Source organism: Amblyomma maculatum, chromosome 1 (assembly GCF_055883805.1).
Source record: "Amblyomma maculatum isolate TAMU_Amacu chromosome 1, ASM5588380v1, whole genome shotgun sequence".
NCBI lineage: Eukaryota > Metazoa > Arthropoda > Arachnida > Ixodida > Ixodidae > Amblyomma > Amblyomma maculatum.
Window position 1 is genome coordinate 10519855 of NC_139344.1, and position 16059 is coordinate 10535913.

Sequence of the window (16059 nt, forward strand, 5' to 3'; positions counted from 1 at the left end):
AGTTTAGCGCGCAAGAAGTGCGGCTCCAAACTTGCAACTTTTTGAATTGACAAAAAGTACGTTTTCCATCCGTAGGGATATACGATTCTTTCCCGAGAAAAAACTACGGCGTATCTTGCAAAACGGAGGTTCATTCCTTTGCGTCCGGACATTTGCCCACAACATATAAAAGTTGCTTTGAAAATAAAAGTGGTCACGATGCCTCGATTACCGTTCTTATCTGAACATCGTATCGATCCATTAGTAAACAGCAGCTTGCCGTGTAATGGGAATACTGTACCAAAATAAAATCTTTTGAAAAGTGCGCCTTTTGCACAGTTTTATAAATATGCGAAGCTAAATGCCATCAGCCTATTTTCTTTTCTTTTTTTTCAAAGATTGTGTGCTTTCTATCTAAATAGTATCCGCAAACATGGGGGGGGGGGGGGGGGGGGGGGGGGGGGATTTACGACAGTTCTTGAGCTTTACTATTTTTTATTTATTCTTAATTATCAGCATAAACCTCATACATCTAGCTGATCGGCAGCAGTTTTTTTTTAATTGATTTTTGTGATTGAGCGACGGGCGAATGCTGCTCTATTTACTGTGAAGGCATTATGTGAGCGACATTTCATTAACATGGTGCCATTACTCCACAGCATCGAGCGCACCAGAATGCAAAATACCAAAGGGATATCTATCGAAGGCAAGCATTCAGACAGAGATCACTTGCAGTAATAGTCACTTGGACATATTCGCGCTGAGAATTCGCTTCGACTGGAATCTCCCAATCCTCTGAAGATATTTCAAGCAGGTCGTTGTGGCAGAAGAAAAAAATTCGCACGCACTTGGCAGCCGAAGGCGTGCGCTGTCACACGCATTGGGGTCCCCGGTAAGGAAAAATAGATACATTCGTGAGACGGAGAGAATTAATCACGACCCATAAAGGAGCCTCGATCGATGAGTCAAGACCACACATGGATAACGTTGCGCTACCATGCCTAACTGAAAGCCCGTCATCCTCACTGTATAGTGTGTGTGCATCCAACACCATGGGTTCTGGTTCACTTAGGCATGTAGTCAAGTCATCGACAATCGCATGTGGGCACCCATTTGGTTAGTGTGCTATTCGCCTACATGTAATGGGCTTCGTCTGTCGTCACCAAGATTCATAGGCGGCGACTACATCGGAGCGGCAGACATTTGGAAGGTGAAAAAGCGGAGGTCGAAGAGGCAACACCCGCTCAGGGGGCTCTAAAGCCCAGTACTACAACTTCAGACGAACTTAAAATGAATTTCTCTGACGAGAAGTTGATTATTCAACGCTATTTCAGAACGTTAAAAACACAAAGGTTCAGCTCTTTAGAGCAAGGTTTCCCTGGCCTTCCCATCTCAACTTGCCCGGTAGATCAGCTAAACCACTTTGGTAGCTGTTGTGGCCAGAGCGGCGGTGAGTGAGTGGGGTTAAAACAGAAGCTTGGGCATGTTGGTAATCCATTGTGTAGAACAGCGCGAAAAAACGACAGGGACGAAGGAAGACAACAACACGAGCGCTGTTTTTGAAACTGTTTTCCCCACTGGAAGGGTGTTCACCGGACCTTGGTAGCGAAGCACGGCGTCAACTAGTGAGTGGGGCACAAAAGACTGGATGTGGGCCTTCGCAGATGTAAGCATAGTGTGAGTACGTTGAGGAAGGGGAGGTGGTCCACATTTCGGGAGGAAATCGAAAGGTACAAGTGAGCTAATCTAAGTGATGTGAATGCGTTGAGTTCAAGTTGTTGTCTCCGTTGTGTGCGAAATTGACCGCCAGTGTCAGGAACATTTCTCGCGTCCTTGCCGATTTCGTGTTGAGAAGCGGGCTGAGAAAGGAGCTTGGATTTTGCCCGATGCTCAACGCTTAGCTCCTTTCAGAAATAATCTTCTCTCGTCGCAACTTTGGGGCCTCCTAATGAACTTAGATTAAAAAAATGGAAAGGAAGAAGAAAAAATTAAAAAAAGAAAGCGCCATGAATGATTCACCATGAGAACGTTATATGAATACATTTTTTTTTTTTTTTCAATTCCATCTTCGTTTTTGAGCACAGTAAACTACTAGGCGTTGCTCGCCTAAACTTTTAGCCCACCTCTGGCCACTACAGACAGTGTGAAGGATTTTTGTGATTTGTTCTTCTCGATGTAAGTTATTCTTCTTAGCAAGTTGTACGTTTATAACAATGATCATGAATTAAAAAAAAAAAACTTTTTTTTTTTTAGTATTGCCCCTACCACTTGTTTCAATTTTCCCTTATTTCGGTCAAACACTCTCTGCGTATTAAAGCACATATTAGAGCTATGATGAGTGCTTTCTTGCAACTCGCTGACGAAAGCATTGATAAAAACCCGCTTCGGCCCTCGCATTAATACATACGCTCGATTCAGTCGAAAGCGACTAAGGACGAGTAAACTCAGGGACTTTCTGCGGTTCATTCTGCCTCGGAGATCCAAGTAAATAAAATGCTAAGGCTCTTTCTGGGTGTCTACTCAGGTTCGAATCCTCATTCCAGCCACATTGTCGCGGTCTCTGGTGGGAAAGTAAGCAAATTCCGTTGCTGTGAGGTATTTTGTTTTTACTTGTTTACCGTTTCTCGCATGATTCCTTCCGGAAATGCTTTTGCAGCGTTTTGTGCCACTTTACAAACATCCTGTTGTCGTTTTTTTTTTTTTTCTTGTCATGTTTATGTCGTCTAAACTTGTTTGGAAATGTCTCGCTCTAGTTCACGTCCCCGCAACTTTTACCACATCACAAAAAGACATCTGCTATTGAGGCTCTGACAGTTTAAGAGCGAATTGCACTGCTCACTTTTTGTCGCACTTTCTCAAAATGTGAACTAGTTGTTCAGTTGACTTCTATTTTTATTAAAGCGGATAGTGACCTGCCAGAATTATCGTCGGGGTTTTGTTGGTCACAATAGCATTGACGACTTACTTTTACCGATCGGGTAGCAGTCGCTACGAAGCAGGTTGGTCGCTACCTAGCCCCACTGCTCAGCAAGGTTCACTGTGGGGCAAGTTGTGGTAGCCGTAATGAAATTCCGAAGGCAAAATAATAAAAACAAAAATATGCAAGCCCGAAAAGATAGTCACATCTGACATCCTAACCCCAAAGGAGCGCTTGAAGAAGTTGAGGTGAATGACGATAATCGTACCAATGTACAAATTCCTCCAATCTCCAGACTCTGTGATGTGCAGCGAGATCTAAATTATTTGCGCTCACGTTCACATGTTGTCTTCTGGTTTTTTCTGTATAGTCCGTTTTACCTCTGCCACTAAACACGCTCTCCCACTCGACATATGTGAGTAGGCAATTGGCGCACAGCTACAACCATCCCTGGATTGTTTTTCTTATTTATCCTGCGTGCTCCCGTCTTGTCATCTTTCGTGAGATTTCGATGCTTTCTTTTTGACGCAGCCATTCCACGTAAGCTAAATTTTCCCAACTTTCATGGGGCACGATTTGTAACTTTTTTCTCTTTCACTATTTTTTTTTTTTTTCGTAAATGAAGTTGTCGATATACTCCACTAGCGTTTGTTGCTCTCCTTCTCTTCCTCCCCTTTTGCGCTTTCTTTGTACTCGACCGTTCTCAGCAAGGCATGATACACAGCCGTACCCCATCCCTTGTGTGGTCGCTTAAAAGCGCAAGGAGGCGAGTCAGTGTGATAGCCGACTCTCTCTTGTAAGCGTCATAGTCTGGAAAGTTAGCAATCCCTCTCCGACCAGCCGCAGTTGCTGGCATCAGCTGCTTAAGAATTCTAGCCGCGAGCATCCGTAAATGCCTTCGGCAGTGCACGCTTGGACGGTGAGGTGCGTCGTCGACGGTGTCAGGTACGTAATACGGGGAACTTTCGGAGTAAGCGGCAGAGAGAAAAGCAACGAAAGCAAAGGAACGGTGACGCTGCGGATACGATGATTTATTTTTCTTTTGGGCGCCCGGTGGTGGGGTGTGTAGCACTCTACGTTGTTCCACCAACGGCGGGTGCGGCGCTCGAAACGAAAAGGGGGAAAATGAACGGAGGGACAAAAACATTCAAGTGACTGCTGCTCGACCTTGAGGGGAGAGCATCTTTTAAGGAAACCGGCCGTTCACCGTAAGTGCTCGCTGACGTGATCCCGAAGCGACAGCCGTATGCTGGCCCCATCAGAACGGCTAGCTTCACCCCCTCGGGAGACGCCCACACAGCCGGTACAAAGGGGTGGCCGCTTTCACCCTCTCCCAGTTCCTCGCCCTCCGCTCCGGGTATCGTTCCTTGATAGACAGCGGTGCGCGGTCAGTCGAACACCACCGCGCCTCGCAATAACGAGCGTACGGGCGCTGTTGATTAGCATCAAAGTCTTCTGCGGGTAGTTTGCGCCCGAACGGCGACGCCGCGAGGAGCACATCTCCGGGAAGGCATCGTAGTGCGCCGGATATTCCTCGCTTCTCCGTCGCCTCTACTACTGTGTGCAAACTGGTATCGAAGAAACGGTACACCAAGTTCTTCGTCCCAGCTTCCCAATTCGGGGTTTATCCACTTTGCAAACAGTGCGTTCGATGCGACTTTTGGACGCCTCTATTCTAGCGTACGCCGCACGCATTTTGTCGACGACAGTCAGCGCTTCGAGAAACGCAAAGCTGCTCGCTTCTTCCGCACTTGGCACCGGCAGTCTGGGTTGTGATATCTAATCTCGATGAGTTGAGCCGTGGGGAGCTCAGTTACTTCTTTGGCGTAGCTTACCACAGCCTCGAAGGGCCTGCCGCCTGTGCTCCCGCCCACTTTTTTTTTTCTTTACTAGTTCCGCAAGAAACGGATAAGGTTCAGTTTGGGCACAACAGACGGGCAGAATACACGCTCACCTCAACCTTGTTAGCCTACACGTTGTAAGGATATTGCGCCTGCCTGCAGATTGGGGAACAAGCTGTTAACAGATACACTATAGTAGGGGTAATTTCTATTTCCTTTCAGTCAGTCAGTCTTACGCGTGATGCCGTCGCTAGTCGAGAGAAGAAAGGGGGGCTGCAGCGCATGCATATGCCTAAGCATGGTGATGGCCTGCTTATTCCTGCCCTTCTTGGCTCAAGCCTCGCCGATAGAGAATGTCACAAGCGTAATCGGCCTCGAAACAACGACGTCGACGGCTTCAACGGTGGTCACTACTGAGGCCGACGATGAGCCCAACTACGAGCAAGCTCTGCGCAGCCTGGTGGCCCGGCTGTTTGCCAACATACCTCCTACGCTGAGGAGGAAGCTTCTAGAGGCCGACGTATCGCCAGAGTGCAGCGTCGGCCTATTCCGGATGATGCGCGGCTTCCAGAACCTCGACCCCTGGGCCCTGAGACGTGAGTAAGCTTATGGCTGTTCGGATGGTTGAACCGCTAGCAACCACAAAAACGATAAGGCGCTGTTGCACACCGTAAGATAGCGCATTATGTGGTTGCTCGGAAATAGAAAAGAGAAGGGAATATGGAGCGTATTATTTTGGGTTGCACACTAAAGGTGCCAAGCTGTTGTATGAAAAATGAGTTGCGTGTGACATTGAATAGGCCTGGTGTGTAAGTGCGTAGACAGTTCGCTGAGTCCTCTAGATAAACTGAGCTGTTGCGCTGCGGCCTCCAGAGGACGCAGAGGATTGTTCTACGACGCAGTGGAGAAGATTATAATGAAGCCATCCGTTTTTACAGGACTCTTTCTCCTTTTTTTTTCCGAGATGTACGACTTCACAGCGTAATGTAGCAACGCCAGCTCTTTTATAGCGGAGCTGTTATGCGGCTGTTCGACAGCAGAGCCGCGTAGCCGTCAATACCTTTGCATGTGTAGCCCAGGAAAGGAGAGTCACGAGACAAAGAGCATTTCTCAGAAGAAGACAAAGAAGAGCCACGAGCTCTGCACCCCTCGCTCGTGGCTCGTCTTTCTCTTTGGCTCGTGAGAAAAATAAGCAGTGCCTTGTAAATTCACATACGTATGTACAAGCATATTTCAAATTCTTTGCCTCAATATATTGCAAAAGCGCTTGAATAGCTGTGCTCAAATTTCGTGTTAGGGAGTATCGTAGTTGTCATTCGATTTTTTTTTTAAAATGGCAGCGAAGGCGATGACAATGTTACTTCATCGTCCTTATTTTTGGCGTGACTTTCGTTGAAACCATAGCTCACCTGTCAATATTTGTTCGCCGTTGTAATCGCGAATTTTAGGTGCCATAACTTGAAGTCCTCGGATGGATTATTTAAAGTTTTGTGTAGTCGTGTGACGTGCAACGTTGCTGCTTTCCTCGTGTAAAAACAATCCAGCTTCATTGTGTCTATGTTTGTAAAACAGGGCGTACACACCACTGCTGGTTCGTGAGAAAAAGGAAAATGTCGAGCAAAATGAGGTCAAATATCCGCTTTTTCTGCGCAGTTCCATGTTTCTCCGTTTATGCATGGGGCACGCATAGTTCTCTCTGACATAATCGGTTAGTCCAGGGCCTGCGATTAGCTAAGAATTAGTTCTAAGCGATGTCGTTTAATACAAGAGGGCCTCTTAAGATAAGGCATTCTTGTATTCAACGTCAGTATTTTTCTGCTGGAGCTGCACACGGGTACGCGCTTTTCCTCGCTCAGCTTGAACGTGTCATTGTTTTTTCCCCTCCGCTGGCCAATCCAATGAGTTTTAAGTTGGTTTATTTGAGAAAGCAGAGATCGTTGATTGCCCTCTCGGGCAGATATTACGAAACATTTAAGGATATGCTTACAGCATCTGAAAAAGGTTCCCCTTTGCATTCCATGACAGTCCTCAGATCCATCGGTTGCTAAAGACACGCGCTGTTTTCCCTGTATCGGAGCATTTATTTTTATTTTGCTTGTTTACAGTGGTGCTTTCCTTTCTTGGAAAGCTTTACTTTTATTCCTGGTACAACATAGGCCGACGTTAGTGCAGCCTCTTTCTTAGCGACTGTTAGCCTTCAGATGCCTTCGTTTATGTATGCATGCCCCTTTTGTTTTTTGTTTTCTTTTTATTTTGCTAGAAAAGTGCTGCCAGTTCTTAGGTGCCGGCGCAATGCATTCATTTTGACGAAGGCAAAGCTAGGCATGTCCCTGAGGCCTTCCTGGAGAAGGAGCTATTTTCCAGTGTTCTTTTCCATAGTGTGATAACTGAAGCGCGGCTCAGAAGAGTATCAAATTTGCTAGCCAACCGTGGCGACTGCATTTCATGCTATTACATCGGATGGCTAGACGTTGATGGCAATAGGGATAGTGCTCGAAAGTTAGTCCCAAGCAATGGCATCGATGGGTCCCCATTAAAATGTATTATAGTGTGAGCACTGACAACCCACGAACATCTCCTTCCCGTGAACAGCAGCATGGCTACGCATCTTTCCTTAACCTTGTTATGCCCCTAGCATCATCTGCCTCAAACAGTATTAAAATTGAAAAAAATTCCACTTCTGCTTGCTTATCCGAATTCTTAACATAACACGCTCAGCTACAAAGAGCGTAAAAATTAGAAAGACGTTCCCTTATGCATGCATAACTGTCTGCATTGCTAACATATTTGCAGAAGTGGTACGCTCCAATAATTTATGAAAGCAAGATTCAAATGTTTCTTGCACGAGGTATGCATGCTGGATTCCTGTGGTTAACTCACAAAAAAAGCTAATTCTACCTGCAAAATAGGGTAAGGCACCTTCGGTCATAACGCGAGGTGGTGAAGTTTTAGTTCTGCTCTTTAGTTTTTATATGCTTTCGAGTATTCATCCAAAACCTTATAAACCCTAATAAGGCACTTAAGATATTGGTGCGTCTCTCATAGCCTGAGTCGCTTTGGGACGTTAAACCCCACAAACCAACCTTAATATATTGGTATTACCGAGTAAACTAAGTATAAAATTAGTGTATTGACGGACAGCGCTATATTATAACTCATTGATAGAATATTAGGCAAAATAACTTAGTGTATTCCATTCTGCACGTGCAATCGGACTGGACATTGCGGAAGCATTAAAGAGAAGAATTCAACTAGCATTTGACCCATAATTCCAATACAGATTACGATGGAGCCACATTTTCTTGTTTTATTCTTCATTTTCTTTCTTCTCGCTATTTGGCATTTCTTAGCCCTGACGTCAACGGTTACAGCTGCCATTGATAACTTGACTATAGCGAGGAAGAGAAAACGAAACATTACAAAATACTGCTCCAAATACTGCGTGCGTTAGTATTTAATCTTTTATATTTTGGTTTATCATATTTACATTCCCTTTTCTATTCCCTAGCATTTATTTTTTTTTATTTTTCCGATGTAGTTATACATCTCAAAATCTAATATCTCTGCACCCCAATTCTTGGCCGATCCCCCTGTGTGGGTATGTGCCATCACATTAGAGGAGAACAACAACAACAACTACAAAAGGCATTCACGGCAAAGTTATAACTTGGCCATTCATTTCATGCCATTGCAATTCACCAGGCCTTTATCCCTGGTGATTTTTCCGCGAAAACACTCTCGCCATCCGAGGTCTCACGGGATCATTCGTCTAGTGGGCACATTTGTCAGTGGCGCTGATATCCCTGCAGTGCTTTATTTAGCATAAGCCGCCTAATGGCCGAGTTGGATTAATCGAAGTTTTTCGTGAGTATACTACTACAATGGCACCGCCGTGCTTCTCAAAAAAACAAAAAACAAAATGAAGCGCCCTCTTTTATTATGCGACCTATCCTCTTCGCCATCATCAGCCGGACCCACGGCAGAGCTAATCCCATATTCCTTTTATCAATTCTGTCCTACGCTAGCTACATCCATTTGACCTCTGCAAACTTCTTTACCTCATGCGCCCATCTAACTTTCTGGCTGCCACTTCTACTCATTTCGTCCCTTGGAATCCACCTTGATACACTTAGCGACCATCGGTTATCCTCTTTTCGCTCTACATGCCCTGCTCATTTATTCTTCTTGATTTCAACTGGACGTGGCATCGTGTTATTTCTAACTAACTCGTATTATTTCTCGGACCTACTTGGCGTGCTTCCTATCTCTCAATATTGCACATAAGATTTTACATTCCATAGCTTTCTACAATGCCTTCAAAGACCTATCAACCGTTTATTTAACATTTTTTGCCTCACTTCTGAAGTTTTAGTACTCTCCCTAGCTTCAGCAAAGATAATAAATGTATTATTTCTCATGTAATCAATGCTAAAACACTCTATTGGTGAGCGTGACATCGAAATGGACAATTATTCTGCGTAGTGTTACTATAGTCTTCTCCTGGCTATTGTTTAGGAGCGGAAACACCAGCTCAATGTGCACGCTGAAGCAAAAGCAACTGATTTCGGGTGGCTTCTTTTTCCGGGCGCATTTTCGGTGCACTGCCCCTGACCTATCTGTGCCGAGAATTTTGGCCCAACTAAGCTATCGCATATGGTAGCCGGCGTCAGGATCGGGAAATCTGCGCCGATAGAGCGTCCCACATGGGCGATAAAAGATGGTATCATTATGAGCGATAACGCTTTCGGGACGAATAAAGGCCCATGTCGTTTTAAAGAAGAGTGCCGTTGGACGTCACTGCAAAAAGATAGCTAACCCCTGGAGGCAGATATATCATTAATTACTTAGTCCGAAAGCGCCCCGAGTTCACTCTAGCACCTGAAGTCGAAGCGTATTGAGAAGAAAAGTAGGCGCGCCAAATGCGAGTCTTCGAAATGTTATCGAGATGCGCCTGGACGCACGGGCAGCGGAATGATAACGATCAAAAAGGTGTCGTTTGTGGGGATGTAATCAATGCAGGTACGGGGTTAGTGATCTCTACGGGTTGTCAGGCATAGGAACCTTTATCTACATCACTGCGGGAGCAGTAAGCAGCAGAGAAGCTAATTTTCTTCAGCGCCGGAAATCAACCTTGGTGAGCTTCGTTCCCACGCTCTTGATCGCTGCCGTTGTAACCCTGCAATGTTCTGCGCACCCCACACGATGCGGCCAAATTACTTTATTACTTTAAAAGAAAAGCAGCAATTCTTCAAGATATACTTGGATTGCATTTCTCGACATGTATGTATAAGTAAAATGTCGGGTGCCAGGAAGGACCTCGCTTTCTGTACGATCGTTGGGTGGAAAATATGGCTCACTTCCCTGCCGGCAAAACAGCGTAAGATCTCAACTGGACTACTTCTTAGTCACCAATCAGGAAACAGTTCCGCGATCTGCAACTTGGACATCGTCGTTTGTTTGTTTGTTTGTTTGTTTGTGCTTGAGAATGCATGTGCGTACAGCTTTGTCGTCTTATACCTCGAGAAATTGTTCCATTGTGCTGACCTTAATTAAGCACTAGCACCATTTTTCTTCATTAATATCTCAGTAATTTCTACAGCTTTGCCATTTGCGGGCCAGGAATTAAGGGCTACTATTTGTACTTTCGTCTATCACTGTTTTGTGCAACATAGTTTAAATTGCTTGGTGACTTCACACAGGGTCCGTGTACGGAAATACAACCCTGTATGCGCGGTCAATGCACAACTCGAGTGAGTAAAACGGCAAGACGATTAGAAATGCGTAATAGTACTTGCTTTCAGTGCTTGCGACCGCATAAAAATACGAAAACTCGGGTTTTTTTCTTTAGGCGAACCAATGATAGTGTTATCTTTTCAGCACCCAAGCCTCCGCAGCCCCCGCGCGCTGATACACATACGCACATACCCACATGCCCTACTCCCACCCCTAATGTCCGGGTGCTACGCCCCCCCCCCCCCCCCCCCCCTCCACTCTACCGGGGTCCCACTTCCATACGTCAGCAAGCAACCGCGGAAGTTTTCTTTCTCGCCATTTCGACGAAACAAGAGACAGCGCCGTAAGACCGCCGGAGAAAAAGGACCCGCGCCGGCTGATTTCCCGGTAAAACAATAAAATGCACAGGGTTAAAGTTCCTAGCTTGTCAACGCATAATTATTGATTGCGATACGTAAAGAGATTGCGTCATCGGTCTTCGCGGTCGGCGTGGGAACATCGTGGCTTTTCCCGTAAATGTTGCTTCGCGACGGGGATAGAGTAGAAATCGCGGCAGCGTCAGTCTTCGGCGGTGGCAATAAAACCCATGGCGAGTAGTGTCCCAAGAGTGGTATATGCGGCCCTCGCGTGCGCCAGCATCCCCTTTCCGCGTCTTCTCCTCTCTTCGTTTTTATTTTGTCGGTCCGGAAAGAGTTGCCGTACTGCCTGCTCTCCCCTAATTCTTTTGCGTTCTCGCCAACCGAAAGGACCAGCATCTGAAGGCCAATCGCGTCTCTTTTTATTTATTAAGCTTGAGCGCTAAGGAGCTCGTGTCACAGAAAATTCGGCGTCGTCGGCATTGCATGGGAGCGAAAAATCCTGAATATTCGACAGGCTCATGCCGTCACAGCCACATGACCTCGGGCGGGAATTTCAAACTCATAACGGCCCCCTTGAAATGAAAGTGATTTAAGCTCGTCACGTAAAGCGAAGTTTTGGCCGTCGCATGCACCAAATAATTTTCTCTAGAAAGTAAATGACTTTCCTTAAAAAAAGAAAAGTGTAGGTTACAGGTGGGATTTGAACCTACAACCTGTCGTTTGCTAACCAGACACGTTATGCCGGCTTTTTTTTTTTTTTGACATGGTATTTATTACACGCGGTTATGTATAAAAAGGGTTATGTACACAGACTATTTACAAATCACTCAGCCGTTGCTGAGCTGCACAACAGAATACGCAACTAAAAGTCGGAGAAAAAAAAAAAAAACCCGAGTCAGCAGCGGAAACCAGTCAGGTTGAAAGTCAATGTCTTCATAAATGTCCTTCAGTTGCAGCATCATTCTGCTAAAATGGAGTCGAAGTGAAACAACAGGTTCAGCGTTGCGATCCAACATGCGTGCTTCCACGAGCTATGAAATCCAATAAGGAAAAATATATGGTTCGTAATCAGATTGTGTAACGGCAAGATACCGCACACTGTACGAATTTAGAACAAAGTCTTTTTTAGAGTTCTTTGCAGTATACGTCCCAAAAAAGAATTGCGTCTTTGCAATTATTGAAACAGTGCTCCATTGTTTCAGGCACATCACACAGACGGCAGTTTACAAAAGATACAAAAATGTTTTCCCTATGGAGCCATGTGTTAACAGGTAGAGCTTCGGCGTGTAATTTAAAGAAAAATGTTTTCGTGAAAGTTGAAACCTGCACTTTGCGCACCCTCTTTAGCACATCATGACCGTTAAGACCAAAGTATAGAGAACGATACTGTGATGGCGGCTGTAGGTCACACAATGCACATCTTTTCTTTATTGCATGGAAGTACAAAGCATTGACAACCTTGGCTAGCACAGGGATCCCTTATATGCGTGGTGTTAGCGAAGCTCTCTCCCGAGTTTTTTCAAAATAAGACTTGCGCGTGCCGACCTGCAAGCTTCGCAATATGCTTCTTAATGTTAAAAATATCTGCTGTCTTTTCATTTCCCTGGCGTGGTCTACAAGATACCTTGTGACGGTTGCAGTAAAGTTTATGTCAACGTAACTGGGCAGTTCACGTGAAGATTGAAGTAAGAGTAACGTAACGACCGAAACAAAAAGATTGATTCAAGTGCACTGACAGAGCAGGCGCACAAGATGGGGCCCCAGATTGCCAGCGTCGATACTACAATCTTAGTCAAAAACAAAAATCTGGCAACGCGGCTGCTGCTTGAGTCATCATTCATTCAAACGACAACCCGAGCCACGAATCGCACTACAGGCAACATGCCATTAATTGATGTGCAATCATTGCACCACCAGCTTCGCCTTTAATTTTCCATTCCCTCGCCTTGTCCGCCTCATTGGGAATAAGAAACCCGCACGGGTTCCGAAACATTTTTTTTTTTCGTCTTGACTTGGTCAGTGACTATAATTTTTTTGTTACCCTACTACCATGCCTGACCAGACGAACTTTCGTCGAATCCTTGACTAATTGACAGCATTGTAGCCTAACTGAACCTTCCCGCATTTCTCAAACCCATCATATATAATAGTAACAAAAGCATCCCGATATTACTCTGCCCGCACATCATCAAAATTCTGGAAGTGGAACATATGCATTGAAGAAAGGAAGCCAGACAAGAGGCCGATCCTCCGCAGCATGTATACCTAACAACCCCTCCCCCCCCCCCCCCCCCAAAAAAAAAAAGAAAAAAAAAGAACAATCGAAGCACATTGCTCTCGATCAGATTGCACATCGATCTGAAAGTCTTGAATGAGACCAAGATATCACGTGAAGTGACATCTTCGGGCTATATGCTGATGAGCATGTGTCTAATAGGCCGCTTTTGTGGTATACCCTTAAGGGAAAGCTTAGGTGTTTCCTAAGTTTTTCTTGATAATTGTTGCGAGCGACTGAAATTTTGTGCATTATTTTACAACTGAAAAATTCCTGCTGAAATCTGAAATCTTAAAACGCAGCCCTTACAATTCGAGATGAGAAAGACCGTGCGTGCCTTTGTTAAACATCGTTTGCTTCTTTTTTGTTTCGCTTTTAAGCGTCTGTGTTTATTTTCGTCTCGAGAAAATGCAGCCGCGAATTGATGGCAGTTGCTCTTTTTTCACCACAAAACAAAACTTAGAATTCAACAGCGAAGCCCTTAATTGCTGCACTATTGCTGCGTTGGGTGCAGAGGCAAGAAACCTTCCGACTGCCTAAAATTTACTACTCAGCCTTCCAGTCGCTGTCGGGACCTTATGCCACTGCAGCGTGCTCATCAGAGCAGCGGGTGATGTAGAGGACATGGACAGTCGTCGAGACACGCCACAGTTAGTGCTTGTCGGCGTCAGGAAACGTCGATATATTCGACAATTAGGACTACGAAGGAGGGCAGCCCAAGAGGTTGGCTGTTTTGCTCAATACCAGCCTCGAAACGTCGGGAGGTTTACGCCCTACTTAATTATTGCCGTCAGATGCATTATTCGGCACGTTCTCGCTGTTGGGCTGCCCACTTCAAAGAGTATCACCTGAAGTTCTCACTGCGCAAAGGCTAATCGTGAGCAAGCGGGCGCGACACCGCTGTCTAATGATATACAGAACAACAAGAAAATTAGATATTGCGCAACTTCGGCATAGTAAGTAGCGAACGATTATCAAGCAAGAACGCGTTGGCGAGCTTCAAGGTCGCGCCGTCGCAATGCGTATCACGGTATAAGCGCCGAAAAAAAAAAAAAAGGCAAATGCTCTTTATGTTTAACCTCCATCTACCAATTGGTTTGCTGTAAGACAGGGTGTGCTATTATAAGCGAACTTAGCTTTCATTACTCTACTATGACGTGGAAATCCAGCATAAAAAGGCGGACACCTGACGTGAATACCCCTGTGTTGGTACCAAGTACCGCATGTTACCGAAAAGGTGCGCGATGCGTCGAAATGTTAGAATTGAAGTTAGTATCAAGTCACGATTTTGGATGGCGATCCGGATGTCATTGAAATATCATCCTGTGCTGCCTGATGGTTATGTTTTGTAAGCATCTGTATTACATTTACCAAACTGCACACTATAGCTTACCCTGTGTTAAAACAAAAACACGAAAAAAGCGCAGTGGGATGTCGTAAAACTTTCATGAAAGCGATGTGCCAGTTGACGCTACAGAGCTCCTGCCAGTACAAGGACCTGAGTCCTCCACGACAGTGCCTTTCATAGCTTTAGACGCCAGTCTCGGGCGTAAAACGGAGCAGGTTTCACTGTTTCACGTCATCCAAAATAAATATATATATTACCCGATCGGTCAAGCATCGAATAAATTAATCGTTTGCTGTGCTTAAATACGCCATAAATGAAGGTCAACCTTTATTGTTTTTTTTTCTTCCTGATCTCATCTGCATAAGTAGAACGATCTGGGCCAGAGCGCGGAAGCATACTATACTACAACTACTAGATATGCAGCTTTCCCTGTGGCCACGTCCCTGTTGATAAGAGGCAAAACTAAACCAATTCAATATTAACGTCGACAGCTTGTGTTTTACTGGCTACTTCACACTTACCAAATTTGTACCACTCGCCAGTTAATATTTGGCCTCAACAATAGCAGATACTGGACCAGCATTGCAGGCGTGTTCTTATCTACAAATGGGATGTTAAAAGCGCCTCTTGCAAGCTTTGCAAGCACGTGTTGCAAGGACAGGAACTCGAATGCTGCCAATAGTCATAGGATCTCGCTCACTCGGAACGAAAATGCTGCTGTATATTAAAGAAACTGACTCGCACGTAAACGGAGGGATTGTCGACCTCCCGTCTTCCTAGCCCTCTCCTTCGTGTTTCCCGTTGGCGCACAACATCTCATCATTCACAGTTGGCTAGAAGAGGCTTCTATGATCCACCGCATTCGCCTAGTGACTTGACTGCTTTTAATGTGCCTTTTGCAGTCTTCGACGCCTCCGGCAAGTATCCATCGGGACTGCTGCAAGCCACTAAGGCAGACCTGGGAGCTTTCGACGAGTGCTTGGAGACCGTGGTGCACGACAACTATGGACAGGAAGTGTCCCACGGCCAGTACTGCAGCCTGCTCTTTCACATGAAAGAAAGCCGGAGCCTAAAGGAGCGCATTTCGTCGCTCAAGGTGCTGCACCCTCTGGTAAGCACATTCGGACACTTCAATCACTGCGACAAGCAACAATGAGAACGAAAGACCACTTGAACCCCCCGTGAAGCACTAACGAGGGCTCTTTAATATGTCATAATTTAGCAGTAACCAGCCACTGAGCAGAAGCCTTCGTCGTTAATGCTTCACACCTCTTAATAAGGGTGATTGCGCCAAACGTGCTTCAGGCATCTCTGCTATGTCTGTCTTTTTTTTTTTATAATAGTTCCCCATGGTCCAATTTTCCACAGCAAAAAGCTCTGGACGACTTTCTTCAAAAAAAAAAAAAAAAAAGAATTACGTCTGTTTTTACCCCTTCCAACTAAAAAACTTGTTCAAAATAGCATCAAGTGACCGCTTTAAGGAGCATGCATGCTACAAACGCCGAGTGTCATGAATGAATGCAGCCAGGCAAACCCTTGTTTATGGCTGCGTAGTATAGTTGCTTTTACGTTCCCCTTCTGCCACTCACTGTCGAAGCGCCAACCCT

General features: G+C 45.3%; 1 protein-coding gene across 1 annotated transcript in view; it reads left to right on the plus strand.

Moving 5' to 3' along the window:
* The first annotated feature begins 4705 nt into the window (after positions 1-4705).
* Positions 4706-16059, plus strand: part of LOC146201636 (nose resistant to fluoxetine protein 6-like) — a 42949-nt gene continuing 31595 nt past the window's right edge. The window contains exons 1-2 of the mRNA XM_084587720.1: positions 4706-5333; positions 15355-15563. Of these exons, the coding sequence (XP_084443846.1) occupies positions 4979-5333; positions 15355-15563 (564 nt within the window). The 5' untranslated portion in view covers positions 4706-4978. The remainder of the gene's footprint in view (positions 5334-15354; positions 15564-16059) is intronic.